Source organism: Aspergillus chevalieri, chromosome 3 (assembly GCF_016861735.1).
Source record: "Aspergillus chevalieri M1 DNA, chromosome 3, nearly complete sequence".
Taxonomy (NCBI): Eukaryota; Fungi; Ascomycota; class Eurotiomycetes; order Eurotiales; family Aspergillaceae; genus Aspergillus; species Aspergillus chevalieri.
Window position 1 is genome coordinate 1,008,187 of NC_057364.1, and position 17,070 is coordinate 1,025,256.

The 17,070-nt window shown below is 50.2% G+C and overlaps 5 protein-coding genes across 5 annotated transcripts; 2 read left to right on the forward strand and 3 right to left on the reverse strand.

The window, feature by feature from the left end:
• Positions 1-62: 62 nt before the first annotated feature.
• On the forward strand, positions 63-1,864 carry ACHE_30369S (uncharacterized protein; the record flags this gene model as incomplete). Its single annotated transcript, XM_043276980.1, has 4 exons — positions 63-303; positions 365-493; positions 539-1,333; positions 1,386-1,864. The coding sequence occupies 4 exons, from the start codon at positions 63-65 to the stop codon at positions 1,862-1,864; spliced, it is 1,644 nt and encodes a 547-aa protein (XP_043134904.1).
• A 228-nt stretch (positions 1,865-2,092) lies between these two features.
• ACHE_30370A (uncharacterized protein) lies at positions 2,093-3,181 on the reverse strand (the record flags this gene model as incomplete). The annotated part of the gene is made up of 2 exons (XM_043276981.1): positions 2,093-3,006; positions 3,163-3,181. The coding sequence occupies 2 exons, from the start codon at positions 3,179-3,181 to the stop codon at positions 2,093-2,095; spliced, it is 933 nt and encodes a 310-aa protein (XP_043134905.1).
• Positions 3,182-3,720: 539 nt separating this feature from the next.
• On the reverse strand, positions 3,721-4,011 carry ACHE_30371A (uncharacterized protein; the record flags this gene model as incomplete). The annotated part of the gene is made up of 1 exon (XM_043276982.1): positions 3,721-4,011. One exon carries the CDS (start codon positions 4,009-4,011, stop codon positions 3,721-3,723), a length of 291 nt encoding a protein of 96 aa, XP_043134906.1.
• A 1,131-nt stretch (positions 4,012-5,142) lies between these two features.
• ASK1 (DASH complex subunit ASK1) lies at positions 5,143-6,595 on the forward strand (the record flags this gene model as incomplete). Its single annotated transcript, XM_043276983.1, has 3 exons — positions 5,143-5,233; positions 5,290-5,396; positions 5,453-6,595. The coding sequence occupies 3 exons, from the start codon at positions 5,143-5,145 to the stop codon at positions 6,593-6,595; spliced, it is 1,341 nt and encodes a 446-aa protein (XP_043134907.1).
• Positions 6,596-7,214: 619 nt separating this feature from the next.
• Positions 7,215-10,899, reverse strand: ACHE_30373A (putative Rho GTPase activator Rga; the record flags this gene model as incomplete). The annotated part of the gene is made up of 6 exons (XM_043276984.1): positions 7,215-7,720; positions 7,775-7,870; positions 7,927-10,068; positions 10,129-10,659; positions 10,723-10,753; positions 10,822-10,899. The coding sequence occupies 6 exons, from the start codon at positions 10,897-10,899 to the stop codon at positions 7,215-7,217; spliced, it is 3,384 nt and encodes a 1,127-aa protein (XP_043134908.1).
• Positions 10,900-17,070: the final 6,171 nt, after the last annotated feature.

Here is a 17,070-nt window from a genome sequence, read left to right on the forward strand (position 1 = left end):
TTGCTTCAAATGTCGCCCTTTCTTGTGATTTTCAACTCTCTATCTGGGCCAGACATTTCAAAATGCATGCCATTTCGTTGTTGTCGATTCTTCTTCTCGGTGCGGTTTTAGCACTAGGAAGTAGTACAAAGATCGAATACTCGATCAAGGGCGCCAATACCTCTTATCCGGTCAGTCTCAATGGCATCAACCTGCTGTCAGCGTCGATGCAAGATGTCTCATCTGCGTTGTCAAACGGGACTGTAACGACGTTGGAACTGGTAGACGCATATGTTGCACGACAGAAGGCGTTGGATCATCGCGGTGCGCTTGCGCTAGCAGCATAGAAAACGAATGAGACAAAATTGGCTCACAAATATCTCAGGACTAACCTTGCGATCTGTCATTGAAATCGCCCCTACAGCTCGCGAAATCGCCCGGCAATTAGACGAGGAGCGTGCTAATGGAAACCTGAGAAGTCAGCTGCATGGTGTTCCCATCGTTGTTAAAGACAGTAAGTAACCACCTCCTGATCCTTATTCAAAGCTCATGTTAGAAGACTACAACACAGAACCCAAATTGGGTATGAACACCACCGCCGGGTCGTACTCCCTCCTCAACCAAACAGTCACCGGAGATGCATTCGTCGTCTCAAAACTCCGAGAAGCCGGCCTCCTCATCCTCGGAAAAGCAAACCTCGACGAATTCGCCGGCATGATGGGCAAGGACAACTCTTCCGGATTCAGCGCCCGCGGCGGCCAAGCATCAGCCGCCTATGTCGTAGGAGGCTTTGCAGCCGGAGGCGACCCGTCTGGTAGCTCGGGGGGTTCTGCGATAGCCGTTTCGGCGGGCTTCGCTGCTGCATCGCTGGGGACTGATACGGATGATAGTATTGTGAAGCCTGCGTGTCGGGCAGCGTTGTTTGGGCTGAGGCCGTCGACGGGGCTGACCAGTAGGTCGGGTGTTGTACCGCTTTCGCTTTCGCAGGATAGCACGGGTCCTCTTGCGAAATCTACTTGGGATGTTGCGGCTTTGCTTAGTATCATGGCTGTTCATGATGAGAATGATTCATATTCGCGGGCTGCTGAGCCGTTTCGCAAGAAGGACTATACTGCATGTCTGAAGAAAGATGGCTTCAAGGGTCTTCGAATCGGAGTACCCAGATACCCTTTCTTCAACGCTAGCATTACCGGAGCACGGTCTGAGGCCAACCAGGCCGTCGACAAAGCGCTGACAGAAATGCAAAAACTAGGAGCCACCGTTATCGACCCGGTGACGTTCCCAAATGCAGAGGAGTTCACCTATGCGTATCCTGGATTACCGGAACGTTCCAATAATGAGACAATCTTACTTCGTGAGACGCCCTTCCCTATTATCACAGATGAATTCTAAACCTAGAAACTCAGAATATGACCTCAAAGAAGACCTAGCCACCTACCTCCAAACCCAGTTAATCAACTCCACCATCAAATCTCTTCAAGACATCATCAACTACAACGAAGCCCACAGCGACCTCGAATTCCCCCCAGGCCAATGCTGCCAAGCGACCTTCCTCAACTCCAACAATCTCCTTCCCCGCGCCTCGTCAGCCGAATACTGGATCGCACAGTATCACCAACAGCGGCTCGACGTGGAAGGTATGCAGGCCACCATGCGGCAACATAATTTGGATCTTTTCGTCGTGCCAACTGAAGGCTATTCGGCGAGGATGGGGGCTATTGGGAGAAGACCGGTGGGGACGGTGCCGTTGGGGTATGACAGGATTAATCTGCCGTTCGGGTTGGCGTTTGTGGGGAAGAGTTATGATGAAGGGACTGTGCTTAAGGCGATGTATGCTTTTGAGAAGGCGTTTCCTAAGAGGCAGGTTCCGCCGACTTTGGATTAACCTGGTTAGGACTGGAATGGTAGTCATGTGGCTCGAAGAGCTAATAGTCCCGTATATTCGTGCTAGAGGGTGATAAAAGTGAGCTAAAAGAAAATCTGCTGTCAAGCGTTCTTAAAATGACCAACGCCTAACCCACAAGTCCGTCTCATGCGAGTACATATTATATATAACCACCATTAGCGCCGTTTCCCAATACCCATTATAAGCAAATCCAAATCCATAAGCCAGCTACTCATGCCAGATATTGTTATAGTTGACTTCGTCATTACTGATCACGCTACCAACCTCCGACCAGCCAGCCGGAGTGACAGCTCCAGACCGTAACTGTCCAAGATCACTCAATGTACTATCGGACGACTCATCTGCCGCATACTTGTATACATGACTAAAGTCACTAGAGGTCGACGGCGTAGATGGACGTTCGGGGTGTCCTTGGCTCACCGACTCGAAGTCAGAAAACTCAGAAAACGGAGACTGGAGGTTTTGATGCGTATCGTTAAGCGGTGGTTGCGCTGAAGGTGCATAGTACTGCGTGGACGAAGTACCCTCTGTATGGCCGACTGACGAGCGGCGAGATTCCGGTCGCGAGTGCATGAGTCCGAAATCAGGCTCTGGTTCTTCGGATGTAGGAGTCAACTGCACAGGAGTGGCGGAACGAGATTGCGGAGCTGGCGTGTCAGGCAGCGGCTTATTCTCGTCTGAGGCTGCGCCTTGTTTGCCACGCTGAACCAGTTGCGATGATCCGAGGTCTATAGCTGTCGAGTTGGCAAGAATATCAGTGGCAAGCTCAGGGTCATTTTCCAAATCATCCAACAGACGACCGTCCTTGTCGACTATTGCATCGAAACTGGATGGGGGCGAGCCGCTGCTCTTCCTTCTACTCCGCTCCATAAGCAGTGCGCTCCGTCGCTCCAACTCCTCCCGGATAGCTCGTCTTCGCTCCTCGGCCACCTCTCCGGGCTCTTCAGTCATCGACATTTCCTCCCGGAATGATAAGGACTCTCGAGGTTGGACCTCATCGCCTAGATTGTGTAGTGTCTGCGCGAGTTTACGTCGCTGATTGTAAATCCATTGCCGGAACTGGGGGGATTCATAGACTGCGATGCCAGCAGCGACAAGCGCTGAGACAGTAATGATAAATCCTATACATATTAGCCTTAGAAGAACAATGAGATTGTGTGATGCTTGTAGATGTAGTTGAAAGACAGTCTCCATAGATAAGCACACCGCCCGGTTGAACCTGGAGATCCATCAAGAGCATACTGTATAAAACAGTAGAAAGAATAGAAGAGACGTACCCTTTGCAACCGGCGACATGGTTCTTGGATCTTCCCAAGAGGATCATAAAGCAAAAGTTGGTGGGTTGGATTGGAAGTGACTGCATGTGGTTATTAAAGCATGCGTCATCCGTATTATCACACGTGACTTTTGGCTCTCTTACGAGCCGACCCTACTTATCAACCGTCCTTCCTAAGTTTCCTTCTCTCGCAAGCAGACATGAACAGCCAAAACCAAAACCTCCCAGTGATTGGGAAGAGCCGCGTGAAGCACCCGTCCAGCCGAGCTAGCCCATCCAACGCCTCTAGAGAGGGTTGCCTCGCCGCCACAAGCCAGTACTCCAAGACCTGTCAAGAAGTAGGATGCTTCCTCCGACGATGAATTGGCTATCGAAAAAGAAAAGGCGTACTTTAAATGGTGTGATGAGCATCCAGACGAGCTTGAGAAGAGATGCCTGGAACACTACCCTAAGCTTGAGATAGTCAATTATCATGGGCATCGCCTCCCATTCTTTGTTGCACCTGCTGAATGATTCTCCTTATACTATACAAGGTGGTACAAAGACGACAATGGGCATATCAGATGAGCTGTGGGATGCCTATTAAATAGACGTTGAAGCTGAGTAGCTTGAGGCTAATGCTAGATCCGACTGGCGTGAGAAAGTTCGCGAGATCGAACGTCAATATTTTGGCTATTGATGCTGGCATCAAGGCTCTATTTCGCTCTATTTTCTTTTCCTTCTTTTCTGTTGCTTTGCAAGTCTTGTTCTCGTTCAAAGCGATGGGGCCCGAAATTTTGTTGGGTATGGTGTCCTTGCCCTCGCCTCTGTTGTCCACGTTGCTCATCTCGTAGTCGTCCGTTTCCTCCATGAGACTGGTGTCCTTGCCCTCACCCCCGTTTATGTTGCTTGGGGTGTTGGTATTAGTATGCTCGGGTTGTGGTTGCTCTGGACTGCTCTTACCGCATCGCACTTGAATGATGCTCAAGTTTTCAAGAAAATTATTTTTTATTTATTCTTTTGAAGAGAAGGAGACAGAGAATGGACGAAAGAATGAGGATTAATTCTCTACTGCTCAGAGCGCAGGGAAGCCTGTATGTTGACACAAGGATTGATCGTGAGAGTAACTAAGAACATATGGTTCCTGACTTGCAAAGCAACAGAAGAGGAAGCCACCGCGCCGCGTGGAATGACACTGAGATGATGGTTGATTCCAGCGCAAGAGACATTATCATAGTGAAGACAGGGGAGGAGACCACGAAGCGGCAGGTAACTTGGAGCATGGGAGAGGTACTTAATTCGGTAAGTCTAACACCCCAGTTCATGGTCAACTACTAACCATACCAGCAGCTCAATGGCGGCAAATTACAAGACTTTGACTTGCTAGCTGGCCAAGCGGAAGCTATGCGTCGATGCCTGCTTTACCCTCTTGAAAATGCAGCTTAGCTTGTACACCATATACAGGACAACTGCGAACGACGAACCGCGGTTCGATGGCCATTTCAGGTGGAAGTTTGCACGCGAGAAGACGACTGTCACTGTTAGTGTATTGTCAAACGACGGCCATACCACAGCCATTGAAGCTGTGTTTGCACACAGCAATGAGGATTTGACGTTGAAGGACGTTTTTGCTGCTTTTAACCGGAAGGAGACCCGCAAGGCACAATCTTCGAAGATCCAAAAGCATTGCAACGCCTTATTCTTTACCGCACGTAATTTCCTCTTCTCGTCGTCACACCTTACCTCACGCCGCAGATTCCTCTCCTGTTCTGTCCCACTGCCCGGCTCACCTCATCGACTACGCAAGCAAGAGTGAGGAAAGTATCGGCGTCATCCTTCGGCATCCCCGCTGACCGCACGTGATACTGATCTACCCTTATCCCCGGCCCTAACTCGCATCCGCTTTGGGAATCCCGTGTTTTCCCCGCTGCGACAACATCAAGACTTTAACTCTTGCTTTACATACAAGTCACTACAGAACTCCTCCTTATTACGGTTGAATATGTCTCGTCCGGCTTCAACGGTACAGCGTCCTCTGACGCTGACGGAGGAATTGGAAAAACTCGAGCAATCCATCACCCTGACGCTGCAAGGTAAACAAAGCCAATGCCCAACTGTAAACAAGCTGGCTAGAGACTGACACGCGCAGAAATCGACCATAATTTCAGCCAAGCCCATCGGATAGTTACTACAAGCATTCTGCCTCTGGTCGAGCAGTATGCAGAGAATTCGCGCGACGTCTGGGAGGGAGCCAAGGTGGGTGGTGACAGTCGACCCGAGTTAAAAGAGCACAGGAGAGCTAACAGCAACAGTTCTGGAAACAGTTCTTCGAAGCAAGCGCAAACGTCTCCCTCTCTGGCTACGAAGAAAAGCCCAACGAAGAAGAAACCGCCGTGCACGATGAACACACCGCGACGGAAGAAGCAGATTCAACTGCCTTGTCCGAAAACCCCTCGGCCTCCTACGAGAACCAGTCGTCTCTCGACAACGAAGATAATGATGACGCCGATCTCACCCAAAACAAACCAGACGACCTCGATCTGACCTCCCTAACTCTCACCGGCCACAGTACACCCCGGGCGCCGACAGAGAAGCACGATGCAGACCCAGACCTTACCTCCACCTCCTCGATCGCATACTCCTCCACCTCACCCTACGAAACCCTGAAACAACAAATCAACGAGTCCAAATCCCCCTTCGACCTCGAAGAGTCGAACCTCCCATCTACCCCGCCCGGCAAATCATCGTTCAGACAATACCACGGAACCCCCATGTCCCCTGGATCATCGCCATTCGTACCCCCCGTTTCGCACGAGGCAGAAACACCAACAACCAACAGAAAGGGCGGATACCACTACTCTAAACCCTCTGACCCAGTTATGCACCGCATGCCCGATAAAACCTACCGCGTGCAAGCCACACCACTCGGCAAGGGAGCAGGAGTTGGCCGGTCCAAGTTCACCGTCACGCCCAAGAACAAACCATCCGGTAGTAAATACGGCTTCGAAGACTCTCCCCTCTCCAGCCCCGAGCCGGAAGCCCCGCAATTGAATCAAGAGATCTTTTCCTCGCCCATCAAATCAGCATTCACGCCCGGTACGGACCGAAAACGCAGTCGTCCCAGTCTCAGCGGCCACCTGCGCGTTACGCCTCAGCCCGGTACCAGTGTCCTTACTCCTGCTAAAGGCGGTGCTAGTGGCAAACGACCTGGGTTCTGGGATAGCGACGATGAGATGCCTGAGGACTTTGAGGATGACGGATTCAGTCCCCCGAAGACGATGCAGTTCCATATTCCGCAGAGTCGCTTGATGAAGACGCCTGCGAAGGAAGCATCGAAGCGGATCGTGGAGGACCTGCTTGTTACTGCTGGAGCGGATGATCTCACGGATTCGGTGGCCGAGCAGAGTCCGAGTCTTATCCGACGAGCGGAGGGTTTGGAAGATGAGTCTTTTTAATATTAGCCAATTCTATCTTCAATGTATATCGTGACAATATGCTTATTAAATGTCCCATACTACACTGCCAACTTCCATGAACCACATCACGAAAATCCGTCCAGTACTCTATACACGGATATCAAGCACACAGAGCACACGTACAGAAAAGATCAATCAGTAACTAGCTTCGAACCTGCGGAAATCCTGTTGTACTCAAACAGTGATAATTAGGTACTCGTGCATACGTATGAAGGACGGAAGACAAGACGGGGCTGGGGTATCGGTATCGAACGTGAAGCGTCGAGGAAGGAAGGAAAGAAGAGAGGCAGGGAGGGAGAAGGTGTGAGGTGGGCGGGATGAGCAGGAGAAAGGACGAGAATATCACACCGACACGGTATATGTACATCCTACCAACTGGTGGGAATAGAAAAACAAGAAACAGGGTATTTTGTAGAGTAAATCAATCAACTTGCAAAGGAAAGGGAGGGAAAAGCGAAAAGTCCAATCCGCAGACGCCCAAACCAGACAAACCAGCTCCAGGCTAAAAAGACGTTTGAATAACACAAAAGATCGAAAGAGATAATAAAGAAAGCCCAGGTGGGTAATTCTACACCACGTTGTTTTCTGTGAATGCAACTCAAGGCAAGCCTTGCATACCGTTGAAAACTTCCTGGCAAGTTTCGACCAGGAATCTCAAAACCTCATTCTTCTTCTGCACATCAGTCATTTCACGGGCCAGACTTTCCGGTCTCATGATGGTCGGTGCAAAGACGACGGCGACGTTCTGACTAGTCATCAGGTTCTCACTCTCGCGCTCGACCACCCGCGCTAGATGGAACAAGAGGAATTCGAGTACATCGCGATGGACGCGCGGCAATGCTTGGAGACACTTGCGCATATGTTCAACACGAGCTGCGTGCGGCGTGATTTCGCCAGAATCGATGACCATTTCGTAGACTTCGTAAGTGATAAGAGGGGTTGGCAGTTTCCGGAAATACTGCTTCAGTGCCGAGGTCACGGCATGGATATCGAGATCTGGGTCGGAGATATCATAATCTTGAGGTGACTTCTCAAATCCTTCCTTGATGGTTTGAATCGCGGAGCTTGCACCGGATTTGCGGTAGATTCCTTCCATGTCCATGCCTAGAAAATACCAGTTAACCATGAGTCCAACCAAAAGAATCGCAAAGAACTCACCTCGCAGTTCAACTTCCTGGATACACCGAGTTACAATAGCAGGAATGATGCTCTTCTCATGCTCCATGCGCTGTTCTAAATCGGTACCAAAAAGGGCTGACAAGAGACTGTTAATATGACTATTCTTATAAAGTGGGCGGCCATGAGCATACCTGGTGTGCCAGCAACATCAGACAATGCCGGAGCACTATCAGCCTGAGCCAACTTTGTGCCACCCTGTTTGTTCCTTGGGTTTCCAAAGAATCCAAATCCTTGACGGCTAGGATCTTGTGTTTGAGACCGCGGCAGATTGCCAGCCGCGTCTTGGGAGCCCGCAGTGGCGCTCTCACTAGACATAAAAGCACCCTTGAGACCTTTAGTAACGCCCTTGGCGACATTCTGACCACCCTTCTTCCAGTTAAACTTGCGCGGCTGGCCTTTGCGAATGCTGACAACCTGGGGACCAGGGACAATGGTAGCCTCGGCTTCTTCCGACATGTTGGCGGTCGAAACTGACGAAGGAAGCTCACTTGCGGCCTTCATGACATCAAACGATGATAGAGACTTATCTTTGCCGTGAGAATAGATGCCCAGTCCATTGGCAGCACGGTTGCCCTCTGTGGAGTTGGCCTTGTAGAGTTCCTGAATCTGGTGGACCAGTTGGTTGTTCAGTTCGGCCAACTGAGCATTCTTCGAGGACAGCTGCTCAAACTCCTGAAAGCTCTTGTCCTTCAGGCGGTTCAGATTAGCAAGCTCTTCCGCTGTATCATTGCGCTTCTGGACCAGCTCTTCGATTTGCGGTGTAAAAGTATCCTTCAGTTTCTGAATGGAATCAACAAATTCCCGCAAGACGTGGTTGGTGATTTTGCCCAGATCCAATGCGCCACTAGCTCCACGTTTCTCAGCCTCGAGATGGTCTGTTAGTACGCTAAGCTCTCGCATGACAATCTCCTTCTGCGTATCTAAAACCACTATGGTCGATCGCTTCTCAGAAAGCTCCGTGTTTGCCAGCTTGACGTCCGCGGTCGCATTGAGGGCTCCCTCCAACTCCGCGATCTTCTGCTCCCTCTCCACAATCCGCTGGCGTTCCTTGCGTAGTTCACTTCGAAGCCATGCAATTTCATCTGATCGTGTCTCCGGTGACCCAACCGACGGGGTGGGAGGGTCCTGAGAGGGAGTGGTCGTAGCGCCATTGACCGGTGTTCGAGGGAATCTGGTGTCGCGTGAAAGACGAGAGCCCTTGTCACTAAAGCTCCGACCATGACGGACAGAGTTGGACATCCGACGGAGGAAGGATTCGTTTTGGATCAAATCGGAGTCATCCAAGCCCATAATGCGCTGCATATCCTCGTCCATTGAGAAATCCCCTCCCGCACTGTACCGCAGGAACGATGGAGATCCCGCACGATCGCTGGGACGGTTGGCTGTATCCGATTGTACGGTACCGAGGGACGTCTGACGACCATGCTGCTTGCGGGACGGGTCCGTGTAAGAATCGCTGCGCTGAGCCCGAGGCGATTCGCCTTGCTTTGGTGTACCCCTGCCGGCACCAAGTCTCTGGTCCTGCGACGCGACCAGGGGTGGAGTTGATCGCCCATGCCACTCGTCAAGTTGGCTCAGGCTCACAGAAGGTGGGCGTGCGGAGGTGCCAAAATCTTTCCTGGGGATATGATGCAGTTTACCCTCTAATGAATCGCCTCGTTTCGGTGGATATTGCAGGCCTGATGATGGGAGAGACCGTGACGAGTCCACGGAGTTGTTTTCATGCAACTTATGGAGCTCGTGAGACGGACGAGAAGGGATGGTGACCGTTGTTTCGGAACGCTGTGAGTCGAAAGTAGAGCCATCCCGGGTATGAAGTGCGGAGGACCTGGTGCTTTCGGGACTGGGAGTCGAAAAGGAGCTGGTTTCTCGCGTATGCATAGGGATGTCAGACTGGGCGCTCAGGACTGAGCCCGAGCGAGAGGGCTTTGTGACATGCTGCTGGACCGCGGATGACGTATCCGGTGTTCCCACCTCCTCTGGGCGATAGCGGACCGGCTCCAGAACGGCGGGCTCGCGTCCTTTCTCTTGGTAGGCGATGTGAGGGGACGCGGTCTCCGACGAGATTGAGGGTTCCAGACCGTCTCTGGACGACTTCTGAGATGAACCATGACTGGGAAGTGGGGGTTGCGTGCGAGAAGAAGCGCGCTTATCCTCATTCGGGTCGAATGCGAGAGGTATAAGGAATTCTCCACCACCATCGGATTCTGACTGTTCGCGGGGGATGGTCGAATTGCGATTGCTGCGATACGCGCTCGAGGGGAGGATAAGGTCTACGGTGCGTCAATTAGTTCTAAGATTCTAAGACAACGGCGGCAGGTGGGGGAACTCACCATCATTGGGGGATTGACGTGGGGTAGAATCATCGAATTTCGCACTATCGAGCGCAGGCGCCGCTCCGCGGGACGCGACCTCGGTCGTAGCATCCGCATAGGCATCGGCGGCGGGATCGTCGGCCGGCCGGGAGTGGGTCTCCTCTTCTGGGGGTAGTGATGGCAAAGATTTATCCAACTTGACCCCGGGTTGTTTCTTGTTGGCAGCAGCGGCGACACGGTTTCTTTTTCTGCGTCGTTGCATCAAGGACTCGTGACAATCCATGCAGAAAATACCCTGTGAGGTTCGCGCATAGCGTAGATTGTCGATTTCCTTCTTACAGTTCCTGCAGCGGAAACAACGTTTGCAGAAAGCCTGTTCGCCTGTCAGGATGGCGAGATCCTCAATCTTATTTCCGCATGAACTGCAACTGTAGGTACAATTGCTGCAGATCAAGGCGCCATCGCCAAGCAGCAGCAGGTGTGCGTCGGAGTCAAGGAGGGTCCCGCATGTGCTGCAACGAAAACAGTCGATATGCCACCTATTGCCCGCTAAAGAGCCGTTAGTATGAGTTATCGAACCCAAGTGCGATACCAATCGGGAAACAAACGTACCCAGCTCAAATGCCTTTCCCTCTTCAAGAATCTGTTGAGCCGCAACCACGTCAGTCCCTTCCTTTATTCCCCTTGACACTGTCAGATCCGAGCACGTACCTCTCCACAGCCCTTGCAAGGATACGGTACATCATCCTGTTCCATGGGCGAATCTGGGTAGATAGCAGGCGACTCCATGGTGAGAATGTCCGAGCGGCGCTTGAACAGCAGCCCAGCTGTGTGTTATTGATGATGGCACTCCTTTCCCCGGAATAGTCGAGAATTTGGCCCGCGTGGGATGTAAGACGCAGCGAAGCTTAGGAAGACGGATTGTTGGTGTACTTCCAAAGTTGGGTCAAACATCCATCTGATGCGGGATGGTAGAGCGCGATCGAGGCAGTTTATGAGCCGCACGGATTGATGGATGAAAAATGGTTGAGAGAAGGATAAAAGTAAAAAGTCTTGGGAACCGAAGGACACGCACGCCGTTCCCGACGGATGGTTGAGCCTATTCGGGGGGAGCGAAGGGGTAGCGGCAGGACGGGGAGGACACGTAGGAATCGTTCGTTCGCAAATGGGACCTGGACAAGAGAAGTAAAATTAGTGTGTCAGTTCTGGTGAATTGCAGGAATGTAGAGCACGGTGTTCTTCGCCGTCTCAGGGAGAAATAGCTCCGTACCCCAGTTCGCAATCACAATCTTGGGGCTATTTCGAAATAATAACCAAATTCAGAAACGTGAAGGGCCATAAGACGACAGTCAAAGGAAAAAAGAAAAAGAAAAAAGAAAAAAGAAGGCCGATGGGATAGCAGCAAGGGGAGGATGACAGAGGGGGTAGCCGGACAGGACAGGCCAGGAGGGGGTGGAAATGCACGGCCAAAGAGCCCAGAGACAGACGGACAACAAGACAGCAGGAAGATCCAATCCAGACACCAAATAGGAGACAGAAGAGAGAGTCTGGGAAATGGCGATTCTCAGGACCGCAGCGAGACAGGGAACTCACCTTCCACGGAACCGTTTCAGATAGAGGACTCGAGTGCCCCTCTTGACGACAAGCAACGGTCGAGACCGGTGCGTGAGGTATAGCACGGTGTAATGAGGAAGATTGTAAAACAAGTGAGCCCGAATTATGACTGGCACGGTTCTGAAAGACCGAGCCGGCAGTGGGGAGGAAGAGAATCTGATATAAGAAAGGGGGAACCGGCGTGGAAGTTGAGGCTGTACAAATGCGGGAGTCTGGTACGGAGTACATCTACTACTATCGGCGGAGCAGTACAACTACAACTACAAGTACAGGTACTCCGTACACAAAGCTCACAGAAAAGCAATGGCCTATTCATTCACTCGTGCCAACAATAGAATAAGTGTCAGCATTGTTTCAAGTACACAGAGTGGTTATCCCTGCTGATATTCTGCACTTCCCCAGTACATGGCCCCTGACAATTCACGTGATATTATGCCTCAGGCTGACACTCGGTAGCTACCGAGTGCATGCCTTGTTCATCAGGCATAAATAGTCTGACCAGTCTGAAACCGAAGACCCGTCTTGGGATCGTGCCACTTCCTGGTTCACGAAGGTGGCTAGTAATTTGAAGCTTGCCGTCTCTTCCTATGGCAGGTTTGTGGCATGCGCAAGTTTGTCTGGTTATGTTTACATATGGGATGTGAACCAAGAGATACTCGTACACTGCCATAAGTTGCAAGATGGCCTTCACTTGATGTCCTTTTCTCAGGATCGAAATCACTTAACTGCAGTGTCTAACATTGCAGTGGAGTAGCTTCGAAGTGTAGGATTTGAGGAAGAACTATCTACAATCCTACAACATTGAATACGAGACATGGGCTGCGGTTTTCTCACCTAATGACAGGCCGTCACCTATCTCACAAGAGATGGTCACGTCTGGATCTGGAAAAGCAACATAAGAAGTGTTAATGGTACCTGATGCTGCTGTTGGCTGGAATTATTTTAGGGCTTTTTTTCTTTTCCTTTTTTTTTTTCTTTTTACTTCATCAAATGGAGAATTGGTGGATTCATTGATGAGTTATGAGACGAGAGTCTGGGCGACAAATTCAGCAGTTCTTGCCAGAATACGGCAATACAATAGGGTATTTCCAGAAGCCCTTGCTTTTTTCACCAGAAGGTAAGGTAATAGTGACTACTAGAAGCTGGGTCTGCAAGATTGAGTTCTGGGATTGGTCTTTACAATACACAGACTTATTCCCCAGGGCCATTAACGCCCAATTAACTGAGTATCTTTTTCTCCAGATGGCATGGTGGTCACGTCCGCCGGCTCGAATGTCACGTCCGCCTCTGGCAGGCAACTTCAGACTCACAAACTGGCTTCCTGACAGCCCAAAGAACTTTCGAAGTTTGACATGTTGGCATTCTCAGAAAATGGCAGCCATGGTATCTGCCAGTCTTGACGCTGGATTCGCCATATGGGATACGGTTGAATGGGAATTTCTGCGTCGGATCAGCCTTCCCGAAATATCATCCACGTCTTCCTCATATTTCGAACCTGAATTTGCTTCATCGCCGGACGAGAGCGTGCTAGATTGCTATAAAGAAAGAAATTTAGAGCAAAGGGGAAAAGAAGAAAAAAAGAAAGAGGCCATACGTATGCAGTCAATCCACCTTGCTCTTCAATTTTGTCCTTGCCTCTATTCACCAAGAAAGAAGCATTGTTACCAATTAGACCGCCACTACTCACTCCAAAGCCAGCTTCCTGCCTATCCACCATTCATTCACCCACTTGAAGACTACGAGTGAATCAACAAGCCACTTTTAAGTACTTTTTACTGGCGACATGATCTTTGTATGTAGTCTTGTATTGGCGAGAATGAACGACTTGCGATGCATGGCTTGTTTTTGAGTCCGGCTTTTCCCCCGTAATACAACCTCGCCTATAATAACTAAATGACTCGTCATCAAATCACTCTGTGGACAGAAGTAATGCAGCTGCACTGGCTTTCTTGCCTTCCCTAGTGCCTGTCTATTTCCTGCGCCCAGTCCCAATCTCACATCAAAGTCACACCGGCCAACCACTGAGCCCTACAACCATCAAGTCTTATGGAGTCCAACAAATCAAACGTAAGCGCGGTTATGTCACACCAGCGGATAATCAAACTCGTCAGCTTTGACGATGAATGTTTTGTTCAAGTAAACAAAGAATCGAAACGCCAATTTGCCCGTTCTGGGGCCATTATCTCATTGTCGCGTTATCCAAACCCTGGGTTATGTCTTGTTCCGTACGCCGCGCTGCTGCCTCCAGCCTCCCATATATTCGCCTCTCGCTCTTTCTCTTCTCTTCTTCCTTCTTCCAACTCTCTACCCGTCTCTTCCTACTGCTTTTATCGTTTTCTCTCTATTCTCATTTATTTCTCGTTTTATATCGTTTACTGCCATCTCAACTATTTTAAACAGTCTATTCACCATATGTCTGCAAAGTTACTCTGGTAGGGTAAAGTCATGTTTATATACTGCTATATACATACAGCTCCTGTTGGAGAACTCACTGTCTCTCGAGACGCCCTTTGGTTGGAGGCTGGGTAGGGTGCAGGGACGACGTTACGAAGTTACGACCCTTAGCCACTCTAACATTGAACAGCAAACACACTGGCCCTGGAGGAAGGACGGTCACGGTCCTGGGCTTGTCAGTGGCCCCTGCCATTTTTTCCGGCCGACTGATCATGCTGGGCCGCAAGGACTTGTTCTTGTGGGAAGGACTGGTTGGGCGGTAGGTTGGGCTTGGGATATCTGCCTTGTTGGCTGTTTGTGAACGTTCGCTTGGTCGACCGTTGACGAACTGTCTCCACTGACCTTATATAGAGTACTCTAGATAGGATAGCAGGCCTATGGTCGGGTGGTTGGGTTGGGCCTGGGGGGTAGACTATCGAGTTGCCCCATTTGACGTGGTATCCCGCATTGAAGCAAGTGCTCCTTTCCTGTTCGATAGACCTCTGATGGATCGTCACTAAGTTGGTATAGATATTCTAGATACAACAACAGGCCCTGGTGGGAGGTCGGTAACAGTGACTCGAGTTCGCTCAAGTCATCGTTTCCGACCGACTGATCATGCTGGACCGCATGGACTTGTCCTTGTGGGAAAGACTGGTTGGGCGGTAGGGTTGGGCCTGGGGGGAAGACCACCGAGTTTCCCCGTTGTAACTTGACCACTGCTTTGGTGTGAGTCCGTTGCTGTCTTTCATTATTACGAAAGTGACGCTTACGGATTGTTGCCTGGCGTTGATGCCTCAGGAGCAGATCGAGATCATGTATCTCGGCGTTATTCCCTGATACAGAGTCAGCGATGCGCCACTGTTTTTGGTCATCCAGTTTACTATGACTTGCATCGACGCCGGTTCTTTGCTTTCTGAACACATGGAGTATCCGCGAGTCATACCTTGGATATCATAAAAACCCTCGGGGTGGTTCTTCGACTTTTGCTTCACCCTCCGTGAATGTGAATTTCAATGGTATAGCCTCTATGCTGTCATAAGTAGTTGTGTTGGTGATGGTGATTGATAATCATCTAGCTAATCATACATGACACGATGATTGGACGGCAGACTAACTATCAGGCAATGAGTACCTACAGCCTTTACCGTAACATGGCAATCGATTGCGTATCTGGTCGGCCCGTTTGCAATCCTTGGGCTATTGTAGTTCAAATAAAACAGCCTTCAAGGACAAGGACCTGGAATGCTGAGCACAATCACGAAGACCATTCATTGGTGACCGTAAAGCCATATACTCACCGGCTCCGACCAACTGCTCGCAACCATGCATGGGTCATTTGGACAGAAGCCAGCCAGTGGTCGAGCTGACTTGATCTTCATGAGTACCATGTCTGGTTGTACGTTGAGAGCATCCATATCCAACGCCCATCGTGGTATTACAAGAATCCCACTTCAGGCACCAGTGATGGTTAAAAACGTACCGCGCGTTTTCCGTTAGACGTCGAAAGTGTGATGTGTGGTTTCGAAAAGAATCCTCACGCAGGTGCTCTCTTCCGCAGATGAGGGAATCATCGTGCGAACACGGGTGTGGGAGCATGCTCTACCAACTGCTCTTTGTTCTGTAGCTGTAAGTAAGAGAATGAAAAGTAAGCTTTCAACCTGATCCCAAGCGGGGGGTGAGTTTGGTCCTGATCTTAACGCTTGCACCGAAATCCAGTCATCATTTGCATTTGTTCGCGGCTGTGGTTGCCAATTCTATTGCCTTTCTTCAATTGCGTTATCGAGCGATCCCTAGCCATGATTATTGTACTGCTGTACAGAGTACGGAGTAGAGCTATCTCTGCCTTTACCAAAGCAATCAAGGAAGAACGACAGCATGAAAGCGGGAGAGATAGACTGTTGCTAAGGTTCTCCGTACGAATGGAGATGGACTCCGTAAGCTGAATTCCCAATATGGAAATGCGGAGACCTCCGTCGAAAAAGATAGAAACGTTCGCCCATAACCATACCCGTACCTGATAGACAGTCACTCATGGAGTTCAACCCAGCCCGGCTCAAATAGTGATGCCTATCCATACACTAAGCCATTCTACGTAGTCCAAGTACGTACCCAGAGTAGACAGCAATTTATTCTCGGCTGAAGTCATATCCAGAAATCCCGCATACACCGACACCGATATTCCATCGCACTCCGACTGCTCCGTATCTTCCGGAAGATAGATCTCGGAACATAAATCCATACACGTATGCATAAACACCCTAGTAGGTCTAGTAGGTACAGAGTATCCCCTGCCAAGCCTCCAGAACAATAGAAATGCCAATCAAAACCGGGAATGTATAGGGCGTCTCCTGTGATGTAATGATCTGCATTCTATTTTTACCCCTGACTATCGTACCATGGTGTAGTAGTACTTGTAGTCCGGAATATGTGTGCTGTGCAGGAGGAGCATTAAGAAATTCTACGATATGTAAGGGGGTGAAGTATAGACGAGCAGAATATACGGGTATGTGGCAGAGAGCAAGTGACAATGGCAGTTTGCCTACAGAGTAGAATACGGAGAGAGTACGGAGACTAACAAGGCTAGTAGCGTCAATTCAATCACGGGGCCCATCTGATCACGCCTTGCCGATCTCCAGCCGGGGTTGGGATTCTCCATCGGTACCGCCGTTTCGTTCGGGGTGAGGAATACGGAGTGCTCTGTAGGTACCTGTACGAAGTACCCTGTCCCCCGAGCAAGGCATCCATTACTCGTAGCAACAGAGAACGAATAGATGAGGCAGACTGGGCAACAGCACCTACTCAAACTGTCAATGTATGAGCGTACTATGCTTGCTGTTTGCTATTTCAACAAACAGGTCTCTCACCGTCTCGACCATCGACTATCCATACTCCGGAGTAGTTCCAGTTCCG